Raw genomic sequence first — 23,288 nt, 5'->3', positions numbered from 1 at the left:
ATCCGTATACCCCGGAGTTACAGTGGCTTCTCACGTTCTCTATTACAGATACGGCACACGGTTAGCGGGTACAATGTACGTCAGCCATCCGTATACCCCGGGGTTACCGTGGCTTCTCACGTTCTCTGTTACAGATACTGCACACGGTTAGCGGTTACATTGTACGTCAGCCATCCGTATACCCCGGGGTTACGGTGGCTTCTCACGTTCTCTATTACAGATATGGCACACGGTTAGCGGTTACATTGTACGTCAGCCATCCGTATACCCCGGAGTTACAGTGGCTTCTCACGTTCTCTATTACAGATACGGCACACGGTTAGCGGTTACAATGTACGTTAGCCATCCGCATACCCCGGGGTTACGGTGGCTTCTCACGTTCTCTGTTACAGATACGGCACACAGTTAGTGGGTACAATGTACGTCAGCCATCCGTATACCTCGGGGTTATGGTGGCTTCTCATGTTCTCTATTACAGATACGGCACAAGGTTAGCGGTTACAATGTACGTCAGCCATCCGTATACCCCGGGGTTACGGTGGCTTCTCACGTTCTCTGTTACAGATACGGCACACGGTTAGCGGTTACATTGTACGTCAGCCATCCGTATACCCCGGGGTTATGGTGGCTTCTCGCGTTCTCTGTTACAGATACGGCACACGGTTAGCGGGTACAATGTACGTCAGCCATCCGTATACCCTGGGGTTACGGTGGCTTCTCACATTCTCTATTACAGATACGGCACACGGTTAGCGGTTACAATGTACGTCAGCCATCCGTATACCCCGGGGTTACGGTGGCTTCTCACGTTCTCTGTTACAGATACGGCACACGGTTAGCGGTTACAATGTACGTCAGCCATCCGTATACCCCGGGGTTACGGTGGCTTCTCACGTTCTTTGTTACAGATACGGCACACGGTTAGCGGTTACAATGTACGTCAGCCATCCGTATACCCCGGGGTTACGGTGGCTTCTCACGTTCTCTGTTACAGATACGGCACACGGTTAGCGGTTACAATGTACGTCAGCCATCCGTATACCCCGGGGTTACGGTGGCTTCTCACGTTCTTTGTTACAGATACGGCACACGGTTAGTGGGTACATTGTACGTTAGCCATCCGCATACCCCGGGGTTACGGTGGCTTCTCACGTTCTCTGTTACAGATACAGCACACGGTTAGCGGGTACATTGTACGTCAGCCATCCGCATACCTCGGGGTTACAGTGGCTTCTCATGTTCTCTATTACAGATACGGCACACGGTTAGTGGGTACAATGTACGTTAGCCATCCGCATACCCCGGGGTTACAGTGGCTTCTCACGTTCTCTGTTACAGATACGGCACACGGTTAGCGGTTACATTGTATGTCAGCCATCCGTATACCCCGGGGTTACGGTGGCTACTCATGTTCTCTATTACAGATACGGCACACGGTTAGCGGTTACAATGTACGACAGCCATCCGTATACCCCGGGGTTACGGTGGCTTCTCACGTTGTCTATTACAGATACGGCACACGGTTAGCGGGTACATTGTACGTCAGCCATCCGCATACCCCGGGGTTACGGTGGCTTCTCATGTTCTCTGTTACAGATACGGCACACGGTTAGCGGTTACAATGTACGACAGCCATCCGTATACCCCGGGGTTACGGTGGCTTCTCACGTTGTCTATTACAGATACGGCACACGGTTAGCGGGTACATTGTACGTCAGCCATCCGCATACCCCGGGGTTACGGTGGCTTCTCATGTTCTCTGTTACAGATACGGCACACGGTTAGCGGGTACATTGTACGTCAGCCATCCGTATACCCCGGGGTTACCGTGGCTTCTCACGTTCTCTATTACAGATACGGCACACGGTTAGCGGTTACATTGTACGTCAGCCATCCGTATACCCCGGGGTTACGGTGGCTTCTCACGTTCTCTGTGACAGATACGGCACACGGTTAGCGGTTACATTGTACGTCAGCCATCCGTATACCCCGGGGTTACGGTGGCTTCTCACGTTCTCTGTTACAGATACGGCACACGGTTAGCGGTTACAATGTACATCAGCCATCCGTATACCCCGGGGTTACGGTGGCTTCTCATGTTCTCTGTTACAGATACGGCACACGGTTAGCGGTTACAGTGTATGTCAGCCATCCGTATACCCCGGGGTTACGGTGGCTTCTCACGTTCTCTGTTACAGATACAGCACACAGTTAGCGGTTACAATGTACGTCAGCCATCCGTATACCCCGGGGTTACGGTGGCTTCTCACGTTCTCTGTTACAGATACGGCACACGGTTAGCGGGTACATTGTACGTCAGCCATCCGTATACGCCGTGGTTACGGTGGCTTCTCATGTTCTCTGTTACAGAGAAACGGCACACGGTTAGCGGTTACAGTGTACGTCAGCCATCCGTATACCCCGGGGTTACAGTGGCTTCTCACGTTCTCTATTACAGATACGGCACACGGTTAGCGGTTACAGTGTACGTCAGCCATCCGTATACCCCGGGGTTACAGTGGCTTCTCACGTTCTCTGTTACAGATACGGCACACGGTTAGCGGTTACAATGTACGTCAGCCATCCGTATACCCCGGGGTTACGGTGGCTTCTCACGTTCTCTATTACAGATACGGCACACGGTTAGCGGTTACAGTGTACGTCAGCCATCCGTATACCCCGGGGTTACGGTGGCTTCTCACGTTCTCTGTTACAGATACGGCACACGGTTAGCGGGTACATTGTACGTCAGCCATCCGTATACCCCGTGGTTACGGTGGCTTCTCATGTTCTCTGTTACAGAGAAACGGCACACGGTTAGCGGTTACAGTGTACGTCAGCCATCCGTATACCCCGGGGTTACAGTGGCTTCTCACGTTCTCTATTACAGATACGGCACACAGTTAGCGGTTACAGTGTACGTCAGCCATCCGTATACCCCGGGGTTACGGTGGCTTCTCACGTTCTCTGTTACAGATACGGCACACGGTTAGCGGTTACAATGTACGTCAGCCATCCGTATACCCCGGGGTTACGGTGGCTTCTCACGTTCTCTATTACAGATACGGCACACGGTTAGCGGTTACAGTGTACGTCAGCCATCCGTATACCCCGGGGTTACGGTGGCTTCTCGCGTTCTCTATTACAGATACGGCACACGGTTAGCGGGTACATTGTACGTCAGCCATCCGTATACCCCGCGGTTACGGTGGCTTCTCACGTTCTCTATTACAGATACGGCACACGGTTAGTGGTTACATTGTACGTCAGCCATCCGTATACCCCGGGGTTACGGTGGCTTCTCACGTTCTCTATTACAGATACGGCACACGGTTAGTGGTTACAATGTACGTCAGCCATCCGTATACCCCGGGGTTATGGTGGCTTCTCATGTTCTCTGTTACAGATACGGCACTGGGTTAGCGGTTACAATGTACGTCAGCCATCCGTATACCACGGGGTTACGGTGGCTTCTCACGTTCTCTATTACAGATACGGCACACGGTTAGCGGGTACATTGTACGTCAGCCATCCGTATACCCCGGGGTTACGGTGGTTTCTCACGTTCTCTGTTACAGATACGGCACACGGTTAGCGGTTACATTGTACGTCAGCCATCCGTATACCCTGGGGTTACCGTGGCTTCTCACGTTCTCTGTTACAGATACGGCACACGGTTAGCGGTTACATTGTACGTCAGCCATCCGTATACCCCGGGGTTACGGTGGCTTCTCACGTTCTCTGTTACAGATACGGCACACGGTTAGCGGGTACATTGAACGTCAGCCATCCGTATACCCCGGGGTTACGGTGGCTTCTCATGTTCTCTGTTACAGATACGGCACACGGTTAGCGGTTACAGTGTATGTCAGCCATCCGTATACCCCGGGGTTACAGTGGCTTCTCACGTTCTCTATTACAGATATGGCACACGGTTAGCGGTTACAGTGTACGTCAGCCATCCGTATACCCTGGGGGTTACGGTGGCTTCTCACGTTCTCTGTTACAGATACGGCACTCGGTTAGCGGTTACAGTGTACGTCAGCCATCCGTATACCCCGGAGTTACAGTGGCTTTTGTTACAGATACAGCACACGGTTAGCGGGTACAATGTATGCGGAATATACGGCTGGGAGATCGCTGCGCTGCGGTAATGCGATCTGTCTGTGTGAGGCAGATTCCCAGGACAGCTCCGGATATCTGCCCACATTGTCCTGCACAGGCTCAGACTCACATACACTAATTATCCCTCCCCAGAGCTGCTGATTAGCGCCCACCTTGAGAAATGAGTCACCTGGATGTGGCTTTATGCCGGCTAATTACACGTTGGGTGATTATACCGCAGCCTGCCTTATTACGCTGTGCAGAGAAAGCGATATGATATGCGGATGTCTTCTGCTCAGTGTCTCAGTGTCACAGTGTCTCAGTGTCTTAGTGTCACAGTGTCTTAAACCACAATATCCAGAGAATTAGCAAACGGTGACCCGGCAGGTTGGGGAAAGTGCGCTCACCGCGGGGAACGGGAGAGGACATTGTATCCAGCGATATCTCAGACACTTACCGGTAAGTAATTCCTTTTTTTAGATAACGGCTGATTCAGGCATGTTAGCAAGGCTGCAATTTTTTGCAGATAGACAAATCCATGCTGCACTACAGGTGGGGCAGATGTAACAAGTGCAGAGAGAGTTAGATTTGGGGTGGTTTAAACTGAAATCGAAATTGCAGTGTAATGCCCTATACACACGGGGCAACGGGAGCAGTCAGGTGATAACCACACGGGAGACCATTGCTGGGGGCCATACACACGGAGTGAGCTCTGCTTCATTTCTAAGCAATCGAGGAAATGAGGCTGTAATCGCCCCGTGCGTATCGCCCATAGTTATAAAGCAGCAAATAGTTACCCGGCACAGAAACAAAATAAGGGACCAATTCAGACTTGCCCGCTATGCTGCGCATATTCGCTGCCCAGAGAGCAGGTTAACGCCCCCCTGTCACCTGCATACACTCCTTGCGCTGCGAATCGATGGTTGCTCACCATTGGGACTTCTGCGAACAGGTCCGAATCCGCCTCTAAGTTCTCCAAATTGAAATCTCTTTCTGCACATGTTACATCTGCCCCGCCTGCAGCGCATCAAGTTTTTTCCATCTGCAATATTTCTGAACCAGGCCCTAAGAGCTTACAATGACAGGGCAAATAATTCTGTGAAGTTAAAAAATGTGGAGAGAGAGAGCGAGAGAAAGAGAGAGAGAGAAGGAGAGAGAGAGAGAGAGAGAAAGAGAGAGCAAGAGGGAGAGAGAGAGAGAGAGAGCGAGAGAGAGAGAGAGAGAGACCGGATTATCAGCAGCCCCAAAACAGCAACAAAATAACCACAGGACCGATAGAGGAAATGTTCTCCTCTGTAAAACCTCCCAGACTCCTCTAGGAATCATTTCTGCTGGAAGACCTACAATGTGTTCTCCACGGTGGTCTCGCAATGCTTTAGGGGGCGATGGAAGAGGGGTATAAAAAAAGCTTTAACCCCACGGCCATGAATCTATTGCACAGCATCCAAAAAGAGAAGGGGCCGCTGCACAACAAAGACTCGTAAACGGCGCCAGCGAGCGAGCAATTTCCTCCCAAAGGTTCTATTTTGTAGACAATAAACTTGATCTACACGTCTAATAACATTTAATACATTTCAGTACACAATCTTAATTTGTATCCGAAATCACCAGGTACTCTGGAAGACAGATATGTGAGACCAGTTGGTTGGTTATTGTCTCGCTGATTGCGGGGTGGGTATAAATCACGCGCTGCGCCATGTATCACGGCGATTAGCGAAATGATATTTGAACATCGCACAGAAAGAGGCAGATTTATGCCGGAGAAATAATTGTTTTGATTCAATAATTTATGAGATTTGTGCGCCGGCGGTAATATGCTTTTCCTGCTCTGTTCCATGCGAAGCCGCTGTATATTCTGTGTTCTGTGGGGCGCAGAGAGGAATAAGGCTGGGGGAGGGGGTGAGATACCCTTCAGTATACTGCACGGGGCGTTTACAATATAGATCCAAATGTACTAATGTAACACGGTGCGCGGTCTCCGGATATGAGGCAATGGGACTGATTCACAGGTGCGCTCAATATCGCACTGCAATTTATTAGCGAACGCGCACTTGGGGTCTATTTACTAAGATTTGGAGATAAAGTGGAAAGTACCAACCAATAAACTCTTAACTACCTTGTTACAGGCTGGGTTTGAAAAATGACAGTTAGGAGCTGGGTACACACTTGTCTGATCCATTGCTGATTGAACTCCTGATCGACCGGTCTGTTCAACACTGAACAAGTGTGAACCTACCACCAATCGACCACTTTCCCGGATCCTGGTTGCCTGTCGGGGAAGATCCAACTGCAAACCAGCACACAGATATTATAATGTGTAGGCTGCTGAGACTAGAACTAGCAACCAATCTCTTTTAATGCCCCACATGCTGATACTTGTGGTTCTCCAAACACCAACATGACGGGGAGGCTTGCTTGGATCTGTAGTCCTCATGTAAAAAGACTATTAGTCTTTCACTAATGAACTATCAACTCAAACCCATTGTCCAGGGGTACTGGGGACAGCCCTGTGGTTCAGCTCTGGCCTTGGATGCCCTAGATGAGAAGGACCCCTTTATATGGGAATCCCCACTTCCCAGGGAATCACAATCATGGGCTGACTATTTAGGGGGGAATAAGGCTTTGGCTGGGCTACCCTTTCTGGTGTGTCGCTTGGCTGTGGCATTATCCCCCCCCCCCCCCCCCCCCCCCGCTAGTGGGGCTCCTTGCTGGTTCTAGAATAACGGGGGACCCCCTATTGATTTGATTGCTTTTTAGAACCAGAGCCACACTTGCCTACCTTAAGTGTCTCCTCTCTGGGAGGAGATTCTGCAGCTTTTCCGTGGGGCGGAGCTTGCTGTCATTAAGCCCTGCCCCCATTAATGTAAATGCCGTGATTCGCAGCTCTTCGGGGAGGGGGTGGTACTAAATGGCGCATTTTGACAAGTAACAGCAGCAGGTCAGTTGGTGCTCTCTCTTTCCAAGCCTTGATAAATCTCCCCCACTGTCTAGTGTCCCTGCTTGCTGGCTGGTGCCCCCACCTTGTGCCCTGGCTGCCACGCCCATCATTGAGCGGATTGTGAGATCCGTTGTTCCATTGTCTGACAAACGCCTTTGTTTTCACAGCAATCTAATGCTCTTTAAATGAAAGTTGAAGTTTCAATTTAAAGCAAACAAATTGCATTTCAATAACTCCGTGACTTTTATCAGCCAGCGCTGACTTATGGTTTACGAGGGAACAGAGACTAATTATCAGAAGAGAAAGAGAAATGTTTTCCAGACCACAGAAGCCTCAGATGAGCCGGCGTGTTGGACAGAGCCGTACCGGCCATTTTACATCTTATTTCAAAGTTATGTTCATTGTTTCATAATGTAAGATATGCTCAGCGCCTCTCCGTAATTGTGCCCGAAGGCCTAACTAGGAACAGCACTCCGGCAGGTACCAGAGAATAAATAATGCATGCCGTCTCCTGGCTGGGGCACCGGTGGGGCCGGCGTGTAATGAGGGAACAATGTACTGATGATGCTGACGTTATTACAATGTGGCTGAGCTGCAGAGCAATATAAGCTGATCTAACAATGGCGATACATCTTACAGCTGCGGAACTGTTAGAGGATGTCACCACGGAACGTGATTTATACGGAATAAGGAGAGGGGAAGCAAATTACAGCGACAAGGAGCAATTGGTTGCGTCTGGATATTATAATTATCCTCTCTGGGTAAAGTGCTGGCGTATTAAGCTGTGCGGTAGATGCAGGGAATGCAAATACGTGACATGAGGCAGAAGCTAAAGATGGCCCTGTCCACTGAGCTTACAATCTACTCTATGGAGCAATTGATGCAGGTTGTGGATAAGGAGATCATTGTTGGAGGTGGGGAAAGTGTATACGGGAACTGGAAGGGGCAGTTATTATATAGGAGAATTTATCAAATGTCCATCGCAGAGCGTGAGCATAGGAAATTATCTGTATGGGGACCTGTCGCTGTAGCCTGTATATCTATTCTTCCTCTGCGACCCCCCCCCCCCACACACTTTCATCTCTCTCCTCTGCCTCCCTTCTCATCTATCTCTTCCTCTGCCCCCCTTCTCATCTCTCATTTCCTCACCCCCCCTTCTCATCTCTCTCTTCTTCTGCCCCCTTCTCATCTCTCCTTTCCTCTGCCCCCCCCTTCTCATCTATCTCTTCCTCTGCCCCCTTTCTCATATATCTTTTCCTCTGCCCCCCCTTCTCATCTATCTCTTCCTCTGCCCCCTTCTCAACTCTCTCTTCTTCTGCCCCCCCCCCTTCTCATCTCTCTCTTCCTCTGCCCCCCCTTCTCATCTCTCTTCCTCTGCCCCCTACTTCTCATCTCTCTCTTCCTCTGCCCCCTTCTCATCTCTCTCTTCCTCTAAGCCCCCCCCTTCTCATCTCTCTCTTCCTCTGCCCCCTCTCTTCTCATCTATCTATTCCTCTGCCCCCCCTTCTCATCTCTCTCTTCTTCGGCCCCCCTTTTCATCATACTCTTCCTCTGCCCCCCTCCTCATCTCTCATTTCCTCTCCCCCCCCCCTTCTCATCTATCTCTTCCTCTGCCCCCCCCCCTTCTCATCTCTCTCTTCTTCTGCCCCCTTCTCATCTCTCCTTTCCTCTGCCCCCCCTTCTCATCTATCTCTTCCTCTGCCCCCTTTCTCATATATCTTTTCCTCTGCCCCCCCTTCTCATCTATCTCTTCCTCTGCCCCCTTCTCATCTCTCTCTTCTTCTGCCCCCCCCTTCTCATCTCTCTCTTCCTCTGCCCCCCCTTCTCATCTCTCTTCCTCTGCCCCCTACTTCTCATCTCTCTCTTCCTCTGCCCCCTTCTCATCTCTCTCTTCCTCTAAGCCCCCCCCCTTCTCATCTCTCTCTTCCTCTGCCCCCCCTCTTCTCATCTATCTATTCCTCTGCCCCCCCTTCTCATCTCTCTCTTCTTCGGCCCCCCTTTTCATCATACTCTTCCTCTGCCCCCCTTCTCATCTCTCATTTCCTCTCCCCCCCCCCCCCTTCTCATCTATCTCTTCCTCTGCCCCACCCCTTCTCATCTCTCTCTTCTTCTGCCCCCTTCTGTTCCCCAAGGGTCAGTCCTTGGCCCTCTCCTCTTCTCCCTCTACACCACCTCTCTGGGCACCCTCATCAGCTCCTATGGTTTTCATTACCACCTTTATGCTGATGATACCCTAATCTATCTCTCCTCCCCCGACCTATCCCCATCACTCCTGTCCAAGGTCTCCGAATGCTTCACGGCCATCTCAGCCTGGATGACCCAACGCTTCCTGAAACTAAACATGGCTAAAACTGAACTTCTAATTTTCCATCCCCCGAACATCCCCTCTTCTCCCACTATCTCCATCAGCATTGGTGCATTGGTGCGCTGCCTCGGTGTCATCATTGACTCCTCCCTCTCTTTCACCCCCCACATTCGTGCTCTCTCACAGTCTTGCCGCTTTCACCTACGCAACATCTCACGCATCAGACCATTCCTCTCCACTGACGCGACCAAAATTCTCACTCACTCTCTTGTCATCTCCCGCCTTGACTACTGCAACATCCTTCTCTCTGGGCTACCTCTCACCCGCCTCGCACCTCTCCAATCCATTCTTAACGCTGCCGCTAGGCTCATCTTCCTCTCCCACCGCTCTATCTCCGCCTCCCCCCTCTGTCTATCTCTTCACTGGCTCCCCATTCCTTTCCGAGTTCTCTTTAAACTCCTCACCACCACCTACAAGGCTTTCTCCTCCTCCACCGCTCCTTACCTCTCTTCACTGATCTCTATCCACACTCCCTCCCGTCCTCTTCGCTCCATCGCTGACCGCCGACTGACCTCTCACCTAATCACCTCCTCCCACTCCCGTGTCCAAGACTTCTCTCGCGCTGCCCCCCTGCACTGGAACAACCTCCCGCCACCCATCAGGCTTTCTGATTCCCTTACCTCCTTCAAGCGCTCCCTCAAAACCCACTTTTTTCGACTAACCTATCCCTCCTCCTCCTAACCTCTTTTGAACCTCCTATCCTGCCTCCGTTCCCCTCCACGTACTCACCCTACCTCTTTACCTCACCTGTCCTCCTGTCCTGTTCTTCCCTTCCTCTACTTCATCTTCAGTCTCCTCGACAATTTTGACACCTACTTCTGAACTGATGCTGATTCTATTTCTACCAGCTATACCCCTATTTATACTGTATTTTTCAACACACCCTGTACGTTACCTTGTCATTTGTTTTTTGTTTGCTATGTACGGCGCTGCGAACACTTTGCGGCGCCTTATAAATAAACGTACTACTACTACTACTACCTTCTCATCTCTCATTTCCTCTGCCCCCCCCTTCTCATCTATCTCTTCCTCTGCCCCCCTTCTCATATATCTCTTCTTCTGCCCCCCCTTCTCATCTATCTCTTCCTCTGCCCCCTTCTCATCTATCTCTTCCTCTGCCCCCTTCTCATCTCTCTCTTCTTCTGCCCCCCCCCCTTCTCATCTCTCTCTTCCTCTGCCCCCTCTTCTCATCTCTCTTCCTCTGCCCCCCTTCTCATCTCTCTCTTCCTCTGCCCCCTTCTCATCTCTCTCTTCCTCTGCCTCCCCTTCTCATATCTCTCTTCTTCTACCCCCCTCTCATCTTTCTCTTCCTCTGCCCCCTTCTCATCTCTCTCTTCCTCTGCCCCCCCCCTTCTCATCTCTCTCTTCCTCTGCCCCTTCTCATCTCTCTCTTCCTCTGCCCCCCCTTCTCATATCTCTCTTCCTCTGCCCAGGGCCGGTGGAAGGCACCGGAGCGCCCCAGGCGAGTCGGGGTGGGGGCGCCCCGGTGCAGGAGGAAGGGGGGGGGGGGTGGTACATTTGTAAAAATATTGCTGCCCCGGCGTCCCTGCAGTGCTGGGGCGGTCAGGGGTGTCCGTGCCGTAGGGGTACCTGCGGCGCCGTCATGTGTATAAAGCTGGCTGCGGCCGGCGGGGTCCCTGTAGTGAATAGCAAATAACTAGCGCTTTCCTCGCCGCCGTGCGCATAGCACTAGTTATTTGCTATTCACTACAGGGACCCCGCCGGCCGCAGCCAGCTTTATACACATGACGGCGCCGCAGGTGCCCCTACGGCACGGACACCCCTGACCGCCCCAGCACTGCAGGGATGCCGGGGCAGCAATTTTTTTACACAGTTCGCTGGGGGGGAGGGGCGAACTGCCGCTCTCCAGGTGCCGGCGCCCTAGGCAAATGCCTAGAGCTGCCTAGTGGTGGCGCTGGCCCTGCCTCTGCCCCCCTTCTCATCTCTCTCTTCCTCTGCCCCCCTTCTCATCTCTCTCTTCCTCTGCCCCCCTTCTCATCTCTCTCTTTCTCTGCCCACCCCTTCTCATCTCTCTCTTCCTCTGCACCCCCCTTCTCATCTCTCTCTTCCTCTGCCCCCCCCTTCTCACCTCTCTCTTCCTCTGCCCCCCCCTTCTCATCTCTTTCTTCCTCTGCCCCCCCTCCCCCTTTCTCATCTCTCTCTTCCTCTGCCCCCCTCCCCCTTTCTTATCTCTCTCTTCCTCTGCCCCCTTCTCGTCTCTCCCTTCCACTGCCCCCCTCTCATCTCTCTCTTCCTCTGCCCCCCCCTTCTTACATCTCTCTTCCTCTGTCCCCCTCCCCCTTTCTCATCTCTCTTTTCCTCTGCACCCCCCTTCTCATCTCTCTCTCTCTCTTCCTCTGCCCCCCTCCCCCCTTCTCATCTCTCTTTTCCTCTGCCCCCTTCTCATCTCTCTCTTCCTCTGCCCCCCTTCTCATCTCTCTCTTCCTCTGCCCCCCTTCTCATCTCTCTCTTTGTTTGCCCAACCTTTTCAACTCTCTCTTATTTTGCCCCCTCTTCTCACCTCTCTCTTACTCTGCCCCCTCCCCCCTTCTTATATCTGTCTTCCTCTGCCCCCCCCCTCCCCTTTCCAATCTCTCTCTTACTCTGCCCCTATACATGGTCTATAGCAGGGGTGGCCGGATTTTTGTGGCCCGGATTCTATTTTTTTTGTACACTTACCGGTGATCTACTGGTGTCTCCCCCTGTGCAGAATACTCCCCTCCCCATGAAATTTTCCCCTGTGAAGAATCCACCATGTGCAGAACACCCCCCTTATGCAGGAACCCCCTTGAACAGAAACCCCCATACCCCCACCAATGCCCCTCTCGGTGCCCCATGTGCAATAACTCCCTCTGTGCAGATAATTTCCTCCCTTATGCAGAAATCCCCTAGTACAAAAAACACTGTTCCTCCTCCTAGTACATAACCCACCTCAATATGCCCCTATTCCGAGAATACCACCCCATGTGCAGCTTACTTACATAGGCAGAAAGACTCTTCGTCACACTGCGAGGGGTCACATGGGCGACAAAGCCTCTGAACCAGCTCTGAAGAGGCTAATTAAAAGTTCCGTAATCAGAAGTTTTGTCGTGATCTACCAGGGAGAGCTCCGCGAGCTACCGGTAGATTGCGAACAACGTTTTGGCCACGCCTCTATAGCATAGGCTGTATCAAACATGTTTATATAATATAAATAAGTGGTCAGGAAATGGTTAAACATCCCATAATAAGCACACAAACATAATAGAACCAGTACTGCACTTTCTAAGCTCACATTCTCCCACCTCATGGTAAGGCTCCTGTCTCTTCTTCATGGTAGCTGCTCTCTGGTCCAGTGCACTGACTTACACACACACACAGCAAACTTGGTAGAAGCAAGGGATAGGTGTCCCTTACATTGCATGATGTGGTGGCATCGTATTATACACCATTGCTATTGTCATAATTTGAGCCACTTGCCAAGAGAAGGGGTATAGTGGAATATTACCACACAAGGTGACAGTGAAAATGACGTTGCAAACTGAATTGCTCCCTCTGCCAGAAATTGGACTACAGACAATAATAATAAGTAAAGCTTCTGCAACTCACCGATCTTTTCCGGTCTCCTGCTTGAAGACCCTGTCGCAGTAGTTCATGCGCATCTCGGTTGTGATAAAAACGTTAGCGCCGCTGTAATTCTCCACTGCTTTCCTTAGCATGTTGTAGACTATGCCCTTTCCGTCTTGTCGCATGTTCCTGAACGGGCCCCATATCACATAGATGGTGTCATTGGTTTCCTTGAAGAAATAATCGGGGTCCTTGAGCAGGAGAGGAACGCTCGTATGGGACACCACCCGGACGGTAGTCCGTCTTCCCACGTCTTCTGTGTAGCCTCTTGTTGGGGCATTGTTCATCCTCCATATGCAGGAAGATCGGTCAATTTCACGTCCCACCTTCTGACCAATCATCTGCCCCGAATTTGACACAATTGCACAGTGACTGCAGTCCAGTTGTAGAGGCTGGAGATAAATAGAAGACTTTGTTACACAGTGGAACTCTGACCAACTAGTACAGCATTACTCATGGGGTATCTATGCTTGTCACAAGACTCCCAACTGGGGATACTGCAGGCCCTGGGCCATGCCCCAAAAACGGGACTTTCTTGTGAAAAGTGGGACAGTTGGAAGGTATGGGTGTATACTATAAAATAATGGTGCTCAGTGCCATAACAATAGCCCCACAGACTTGGCTTGGAGGCACTGGGTAGCTGTGGGCACTGAGGGTCGCTACTGATACACCGCCACCGGGACCTGCAGATACTTTGTGCCTGTTCCCATTGAAAATGTCCCTTCCAAAATGGCCACCGCCTCATAGGAGACAGTTATTAAGAATGCTAGAGGAGGCAGAGGCCATTTTGGCAGAGACATTTTTAATGGGAGCAGGAGTGACAGACCTGCCGGTGACCGGATGGGGGGATGGAATCTACTGAATGAGAGTACCCCTGTTGCAGGCCGGTGGCAGCTGGACTGACAACCAGCAGGAACCATGAGATGAGAGGCCTGATCTTTTCTGGCGGGGGCCGCTGGGTGCCTACTGTTGGTTCCAAATAACGACTGGCTTCCTTTTCTTTTTCAATCAAATAAAAAAAGAAGAGAAGCGGATTAATATTTCTTCCATTTTATAGGAGAGATTTATGGGTCACCCAGCATGAAGCAGACAGCAGACATAAAGCGAGACGCACATTGCATATTGTATCTATACGTATAAATTGCAGGCTGCTTTGCTGCGTGAGATTACGGCTAGTTATATGAATTGTCCCCTAACAAAGCTTGTCGGCTGTAATCCGGGCGAGCCCTCCGGTTACTGCCGCACGTCGCTGTTACCGCTCCCGCATTCCTGTAAAGCACTCGGATTTTATACAGATAATAAATGTCATTTTCATTGCAAGAAATAAAAAATACGCATATTTCAATGCTGTCGTCGCTGCCGAAATTACACTTTTTTTTTCAAATCATAATGAGCAATATAATTAAATATGTAAAAGAACGCAGCTAAGTACTCTTGGTGATAAAGTCATTTTTGCTTTAATTGTATTTGGATACCCACAGAATGGAAGGCGCCGCTGAACATACAGAAAACCATATGGAGACATTGCTTACCGGGCGCTGCTGCTGAATGCTTATTGTGTGCGGGAGAACGGATCCGAGACACATACATATATACTGTAATGTTACATGTTCATGTTTTCCAGGTCTCAGGAACGCCCAACAATCTCATATGGTAATGGGCCTGACGGCCCCCCCCCCGCTCTTCTCTGCCCCCTGTCTGCTGTGTAGGGTGCGTGCTTGCAGAATATTTGCCGTGGGTGCACACACCCTGCATCTCCACATGCGCGGACGCACAACATCGGTCCTTCGTGCGAACGCGCGGAGGAACGAATCAATCAAAATAAGGTCCTTTGTACTGTAGGACGGCCACAGAGATGATGTGTGTGCTGTAAGGCCGAGATGCTGTCTATAATATATAAAGATTACTGTGATGCTCTGTGTACTGTAGGATGGTCACTGAGATGCTGTGTGTACTGTAGGATGGTCACTGAGATGCTGTGTGTACTGGAGGATGGTCACTGAGATGCTGTGCGTACTGTAGGATGGTCACTGAGATGCCATGTGTACTGTAGGATGGTCACTGAGATGCTGTGTGTACTGGAGGATGGTCACTGAGATGCTGTGTGTACTGTAGGATGGTCACTGAGATGCTGTGTGTACTGTAGGATGGTCACTGTGATGCTCTGTGTACTGTAGGATGGTCACTGAGATGCTGTGTGTACTGTAGGATGGTCACTGAGATGCTGTGTGTACTGTAGGATGGTCACTGAGATGCCGTGTGTACTGTAGGATGGCCACAGAGATGATGTGTGTGCTGTAAGGCCGAGATGCTGTCTATACTATATAAAGATTACTGTGATGCTCTGTGTACTGTAGGATGGTCACTGAGATGCTGTGCGTACTGTAGGATGGTCACTGAGATGCTATGCGTACTGTAGGATGGTCACTGAGATGCTGTCTATACTATATAAAGATTACTGTGATGCTCTGTGTACTGTAGGATGGTCACTGAGATGCTGTGCGTACTGTAGGATGGTCACTGAGAATTCCGTGTGTACTGTAGGACTGTCACCGAGTTGCCGTTTATACTGAGTGGTGGTCACTGAGATGCTATGTGTACAGTATGAAGGTCACTGTGATGCTGTGTGTACTGTAGGACAGTCAATAAGGTGCTGCATGTAATGTATGGTGATCACTGATATCCTATGTGTACTGACTTCCTGACTGAAAGGAAACAGGCGGTGAAAGCAGGCGCATTCATGTCAAACACATGCACAATTAGCACCGGTGCCCCTCAAGGATGTGTCCTCTCCCCCCTGCTCTTCTCCCTCTACACAAACGGCTGCACCTCAGCAGAACAGTCAGTAAAAATTATAAAATTTGCAGACGACACAACGGTTATCGGCCTAATCATGGATGTAAACGAGTCGGCATACAGACGGGAGGTGGATCGGCTTACTAAATGGTGTAGCGGAAACAACCTTGACCTCAACCCCCTCAAAACGGTGGAGATGGTGGTGGACTTCTGAAGGAAACCAAATGCCATGCACCCACTCATAATATCTGACAGAGTAGTGTCGAGGGTCGACTCCTTCAAATTCCTAGGAACAAAGATTTCCTGCGACCTCAAATGGGGTCCCAACATCATTACAACTGTCAAGAAGGCTCAGCAGCGGTTGTTCTTCCTGAGGCAACTCAAGAAATTCAACATCCCGCAGGAGCTGCTGCTGTCATAGTAGAGTCTGTCCTTTGCTCCTCGATCACAATCTGGTTCGGAGGAGCAAACAAGAATGACAGACGAAGGTTGCAAAGAGTGGTGAGGATGGCAGAAAAGATCATTGGGGCGGAGCTCCCCACTGTCCAAGAACTATACCTAGCCAGGGTCAATAAGCGAGCAGGAAAGATCTTGGCGGACAAGCTACACCCTGGCCACAACCTGTTTAAACCCCTTCCGCCAGGCAGACGTTTTAGGTCCATCCCAGCAAAGACGACAAGAACTATAAAAGGCTTCTTCCCAATAGCTGTCCACCAACTAAACAGTATTGAACATACCAAGTACTAAATACTAACTCAAACTGTTCTAGATATATGTGAAATGTATGTGATGTATGTTTATGCCTCTCTTCCCACCCCCCTTGTGTTCCCTGCTTGATGCTGCACTGTTACCACAAAAAATTCCAAGCATACGCAAGTATACCTGGCCAATAAAGATGATTCTGATGAAATGTCACTGTGATGCTATGTGTACTGTATGAAGGTCACTGTGATGCTGTGTGTACTGTAGGACTGTCAATAAGGTGCTGCATGTACTGTATGGTGATCACTGAGATGCTTTGCGTACTGTATTGTGTCCACTGTGATTCTAGGTGTACTGTGTAGTGTGGTCACTGAGATGACCTGTGTGATATTCTGGGTGCACTGTCGAGCGGTCGCTAAGATGCTGTGTATAATGTATAGCAGTCACTGAGATGCTGCGTATAATGTATGGAAGTCACTGAGATGCTGCGTATAATGTATGGAAGTCACTGGGATGCTGCGTATAATGTATAGCAGTCACTGAGATGTTGCGTATAATGTATGGCAGTCACTGAGATGCTGCGTGTAATGTATGGCAGTCACTGAGATGCTGGGTGTAATGTATGGCAGTCACTGAGATGCTGGGTGTAATGTATGGCAGTCACTGAGATGCTGCGTATAATGTATGGCAGTCACTGAGATGCTGCGTGTAATGTATGGCAGTCACTGAGATGCTGTGTGCAATGTATGGCAGGCACTGAGATGCTGCTTATAATGTATGGCAGTCACTGAGATGCTGTGTATAATGTATAGCAGTCACTGAGATGCTGTGTGCAATGTATGGCAGTCACTGAGATGCTGCATATAATGTATGGCAGTCACTGAGATGCTGCATATAATGTATGGCAGTTACTGAGATGCTGCGTATAATGTATGGTAGTCACTGAGATGCTGCGTATAATGTATGGCAGTCAATGAGATGCTGCATATAATGTATAGCAGTCACTGAGATGCTGTGTGCAATGTATGGCAGTCACTGAGATGCTGCATATAATGTATGGCAGTCACTGAGATGCTGCATATAATGTATGGCAGTTACTGAGATGCTGCATATAATGTATGGCAGTCACTGAGATGCTGTGTATAATGTATGGCAATAACTGAGATGCTGTGTATAATGTATGGCAGTCACTGAGATGCTGCGTATAATGTATGGCAGTCACTGAGATGCTGCGTATAATGTATGGCAGTCACTGAGATGCTGCGTATAATGTATGGAAGTCACTGGGATGCTGCGTATAATGTATAGCAGTCACTGAGATGTTGCGTATAATGTATGGCAGTCACTGAGATGTTGTGTATAATGTATGGCAGTCACTGAGATGCTGTGTATAATGTATGGCAGTCACTGAGATGCTGCGTATAATGTATGGCAGTCACTGAGATGTTGCGTATAATGTATGGCAGTCACTGAGATGTTGCGTACAATGTATGGCAGTCACTGAGATGCTGCGTATAATGTATGGCAGTCACTGAGATGCTGCGTATAATGTATGGCAGTCACTGAGATGCTGCGTATAATGTACGGCAGTCACTGAGATGTTGTGTATAATGTATGGCAGTCACTGAGATGCTGTGTATAATGTATGGCAGTCACTGAGATGCTGCGTATAATGTATGGCAGTCACTGAGATGCTGCGTATAATGTATGGCAGTCACTGAGATGTTGCGTATAATGTATGGCAGTCACTGAGATGTTGCGTACAATGTATGGCAGTCACTAAGATGCTGCGTATAATGTATGGCAGTCACTGAGATGCTGCGTATAATGTATGGCAGTCACTGAGATGCTGCGTATAATGTATGGAAGTCACTGGGATGCTGCGTATAATGTATAGCAGTCACTGAGATGTTACGTATAATGTATGGCAGTCACTGAGATGCTGCGTATAATGTATGGCAGTCACTGAGATGCTGCGTATAATGTATGGCAGTCACTGAGATGCTGCGTATAATGTATAGCAGTCACTGAGATGCTGCGTATAATGTATGGCAGTCACTGAGATGCTGCGTATAATGTATGGCAGTCACTGAGATGTTGCGTATAATGTATGGCAGTCACTGAGATGTTGCGTATAATGTATGGCAGTCACTGAGATGCTGCGTATAATGTATGGCAGTCACTGAGATGTTGCGTATAATGTATGGCAGTCACTGAGATGTTGCGTATAATGTATGGCAGTCACTGAGATGCTGCGTATAATGTATGGCAGTCACTGAGATGCTGCATATAATGTATGGCAGTTACTGAGATGCTGCGTATAATGTATAGCAGTCACTGAGATGCTGCGTATAATGTATGGCAGTCACTGAGATGCTGCGTATAATGTATGGCAGTCACTGAGATGCTGCGTATAATGTATGGCAGTCACTGAGATGCTGCGTATAATGTATAGCAGTCACTGAGATGTTGTGTATAATGTATTGTAGTTACTGAGATGCTGTGTGTACTGTATGGTGATCACTTAAATGCTGTCTGTACTGTATGACAGTCAGTGAGTTCCACCTGAGTTGTCTCTGTAGCGCCTATATGGGTGGGTGTGGGGGATGGGGTGTCAGTGAACTGCCAGGGGCAATTACTCATGTCATATGGATAATGCCTGTAGATTCACAATAATGTACCCTATCTCAGGAATAGGCCAATTACATGGGTGGATTGGGACTTTAACATAAAAAAGTGGCCCTTTTACACACCCAGCTTTCCACCCGTCTAGCACACTCTCAGCACCAGTCTGCCATCCTCTACCCACACGAACACCCACATCACCAGTCTGCCACCCTCTACCGCCTAATACACCAACATAACCATTCTGCCACCCTCTACCCCCTAACACACCCACAGCACCAGTCTGCCACCCTCTACCCCCTAACATACCCACATCACCAGACTGCCATCCTCTACCCCCTAACACACCCACATCACCATTCTGCCACCCTCTACCCCCTAACACACCAACATCACCATTCTGCCACCCTCTACCCCCTAACACACCCACAGCACCAGTCTGACATCCTCTACCCCCTAACATACCCACATCACCAGTCTGCCACCCTCTACCCCCTAACATACCAACATCACCATTCTGTCACCCTCTACCCCCTAACACACTCACATCACCAGTCTGACATCCTCTACCCCCTAACATACCCACATCACCAGTCTGCCACCCTCTACCCCCTAACATACCAACATCACCATTCTGTCACCCTCTACCCCCTAACACACTCACATCACCAGTCTGCCATCCTCTACCCCCTAACACACCCACATCACCAGTCTGCCACCCTCTACCCCCTAACACACCCACATCACCAGTCTGCCATCCTCTACCCCCTAACACACCCACATCACCAGTCTGCCACCCTCTACCCCCTAACACACCCACATCACCAGTCTGCCACCCTCTACCCCCTAACACACCCACATCACCAGTCTGCGACCCTTTCTTACCTTGCCCACCCACTGCACCGTTCTGCCATCCTCTACCCCCTTTGCACACCCACAGCACCAGTCTGCCATCCTCTACCCCAGGGCTGGGCAACACCGGCCCTCCAGATGTTGATGAAATACACATCCCAGCATGCCTTGCATCAGTTTCAGCATGGCCACATAGCAAAACTAATGCGAAGCATCCTGGGATATATAGTTCATAAACATCTGGAGGGCCGGTGTTGCCCAGCTCTGCTCTACCCCCTAATACACCCACATCACCAGTCTGTCACCCTCTAACCTCTCGCACACCCACATCACCAGTCTGCCATCCTCTACCCCCTAACACACCCACATCACCAGTCTACCATCCTCTACCCCCTAACACACCCACATCACCAGTCTGCCATCCTCTACCCCCTAACACACCCACATCACCAGTCTGCCACCCTCTACCCCCTCACACACCCACAGCACCAGTCTGCCATCTTCTACCCCCTAATACACCCACATCACCAGTCTGCCACCCTCTACCCCCTCGCACACCCACTGCACCAGTCTGCCATCCTCTACCCGTTAATACACCCACATCACCAGTCTGCCATCCTCTACCCCCTAATACACCTTCATCACCAGTCTGCCACCCTCTACCCCCTAACACACCCACATCACCAGTCTGTGACCCTTTCCCACCTTGCACAGCCACAGCACCATTCTGCCACCCTCTACCCCCTAACACACCAACATCACCAGTCTGCCATCCTCTACCCCCTAACACACCCACATCACCAGTCTGCCATCCTCTACCCCCTAACACACCCACATCACCAGTCTGCCACCCTCTACCCCCTCACACACCCACATCACCAGTCTGCCCTCCTCTACCCCCTAACACACCCACATCACCAGTCTGCCACCCTCTACCCCCTAACACACCCACAGCACCAGTCTGACATCCTCTACCCCCTAACATACCCACATCACCAGTCTGCCACCCTCTACCCCCTAACATACCAACATCACCATTCTGTCACCCTCTACCCCCTAACACACCCACATCACCAGTCTGCCACCCTCTACCCCCTAATACACCCACATCACCAGTCTGTCACCCTCTACCCCCCGCACACCCACTGCACCAGTCTGCCATCCTCTACCCCCTAATACACCCACATCACCAGTCTGCCACCCTCTACCCCCTAACACACCCACATCACCAGTCTGCCATCCTCTACCCCCTAATACACCTTCATCACCAGTCTGTCACCCTCTACCCTCTAACACACCCACATCACCAGTCTGCCACCCTCTAGTAGTAGTAGTAGTAAGTTTATTTATAAGGCGCCGCAAAGTGTCCGCAGCGCCGTACATAGCAAACAAAAAACAAATGACAAGGTAACGTACAGGGTGTGTTGAAAAATACAGTATAAATAGGGGTATAGCTGGTAGAAATAAAATCAGCATCAGTTCAGAAGTAGGTGTCAAAGTTGTCGAGGAGACTGAAGAGGAAGTAGAGGAAGGGAAGAACCGGGCAGGAGGACAGGTGAGGTAAAGAGGTAGGGTGAGTACGTGAGGAAGGAGGGCCCTGCTCATAAGAGTTAACATACTAAAAGGAGGTGGGTGGACGAACCAAAAACAACAGGATAAGTAGGAACGGAGGGGAACGGAGGCAGGATAGCCACATCACCAGTCTGCCACCTTCTACCCCCTCACACACCCACAGCACCAGTCTGCCATCCTCTACCCCCTAATACACCCACATCACCAGTCTATCACCCTCTACCCCCTCGCACACCCACTGCACCAGTCTGCCACCCTCTACCCCCTAACATACCCACATCACCAGTCTGCCATCCTCTACCCCCTAATACACCTTCATCACCAGTCTGCCACCCTCTACCCCCTAATACACCCACATCACCAGTCTGCTATCCTCTACCCCCTAATACACCCACATCACCCGTCTGTCACCCTCTACCTCCTTGCACACCCACAACACCAGGCTGCCACCCTCTACCCCCTCGCACACCCACAACACCAGGCTGCCACCCTCTATGCTCTCGCAGCTACAGGCCGTACCATAGGCAAATCGGCCTACCGGGAATCTTCCCTGTTATATCTATTGCCAATCCGCCCCTGGTCATTGCTTATCCCCATTATTTTGTCCTGCCGGAGGGGGTGTGTTTTGTAAGTTTAAACCTAATTGCTTAAACTAAACATTCCTTTGCTTATTTGATCAGCTATTAACACTCCACATTCTATTCTTTCATTTGATTACAATATTTTTTATTTGGTACCAAACAATCATTGAATTAAGCAGCTGAGCGAGGGCTTTAAGGCTGTAACATGGGGATATTGCAGCATTCTGTTCATCATCCATCCTCCGGTTCTGTGCGCTGACTGACCGCACATCACTTCATTATCCCCATGCCGCTACCATCAAAGCCTGGGAATTGGGGAGGGGGGTGGGAGGGTGCTGCTATATCAGTACATGGCAAACAAATAGACCCATCGGCGTTTACAAATATCTGCAGCATAACCACATTTTTCCTGATGGAGAAATGATCCTTATGAAGAAGGAAACAAAGGCTGTTTGTGCGCGGGGAGAACAAAGGCCGCCATTTTCTGCAGAAGCTATTAAACGATCACTTTGTCACGGGGCTAAAGAAAGAAATTAATTGTTTTTAATGCGAACGGGGCCTAACAGTCAGTTCTGAAATGTGTTTTGTGTTCTATAACCGCTTCTACCACCCACCAGTCACCGGGCCCACGCTAATGTCTTCTCTGGCGTGTGTGGGCTTTCAGATTGTAGACAGCCGGGCCATTACCCAGCGGCTAAGTAACTTCCTTTTATTATTAGTGGGAGACAGGAGTTTGCGGGTGAATTTTCTGCTCTTACACCGCGTGCGTCTGATCAATGCTGCAAATGGATATTTCTCACACGCTTATCTCGCCGAGATTCTCCGGCTCAAAACAACAAATCCTGGAAATAAATTCCTGACTTTTATCTAGTTCCGGACGGCGTAGAAAATCAATGACGCTCAAACAGCGCAAGTCTTGGCTCAGAGGGATTTTCGGCCTCACGGTGACTTTCTTTTATTAGCTTGCAAACCCAGTTCTGCAGCTTTAACTCAAAAATACTTGGCTATTTTGCAGGGGGCATTGTACGCGGCACTGCCCCCCAACTGCGCAATACTGCAATTCACTCAGATGGATCCACCAGCTTCCCAGGATCTGATCAAATCACTCGAATTTCCACGAAACAAGTATGAACTAAGAGCCAGATTC

At 50.1% G+C, this 23,288-nt stretch overlaps 1 protein-coding gene across 2 annotated transcripts in view; it reads right to left on the bottom strand.

Moving 5' to 3' along the window:
• Positions 1 to 23,288, bottom strand: part of ST6GALNAC3 (ST6 N-acetylgalactosaminide alpha-2,6-sialyltransferase 3) — a 377,640-nt gene that overhangs the window by 219,977 nt on the left and 134,375 nt on the right. For both annotated transcript variants that reach the window (XM_083157785.1, XM_083157784.1), the window contains exon 3: positions 12,996 to 13,405. In XM_083157785.1, coding sequence (XP_083013911.1) covers positions 12,996 to 13,405 — 410 coding nt within the window. The remainder of the gene's footprint in view (positions 1 to 12,995; positions 13,406 to 23,288) is intronic.

Source organism: Crinia signifera, chromosome 8 (assembly GCF_055691185.1).
Source record: "Crinia signifera chromosome 8, ASM5569118v1, whole genome shotgun sequence".
NCBI classification, from domain to species: Eukaryota; Metazoa; Chordata; class Amphibia; order Anura; family Myobatrachidae; genus Crinia; species Crinia signifera.
This window is presented reverse-complemented; position numbering and strand designations above follow the sequence as displayed.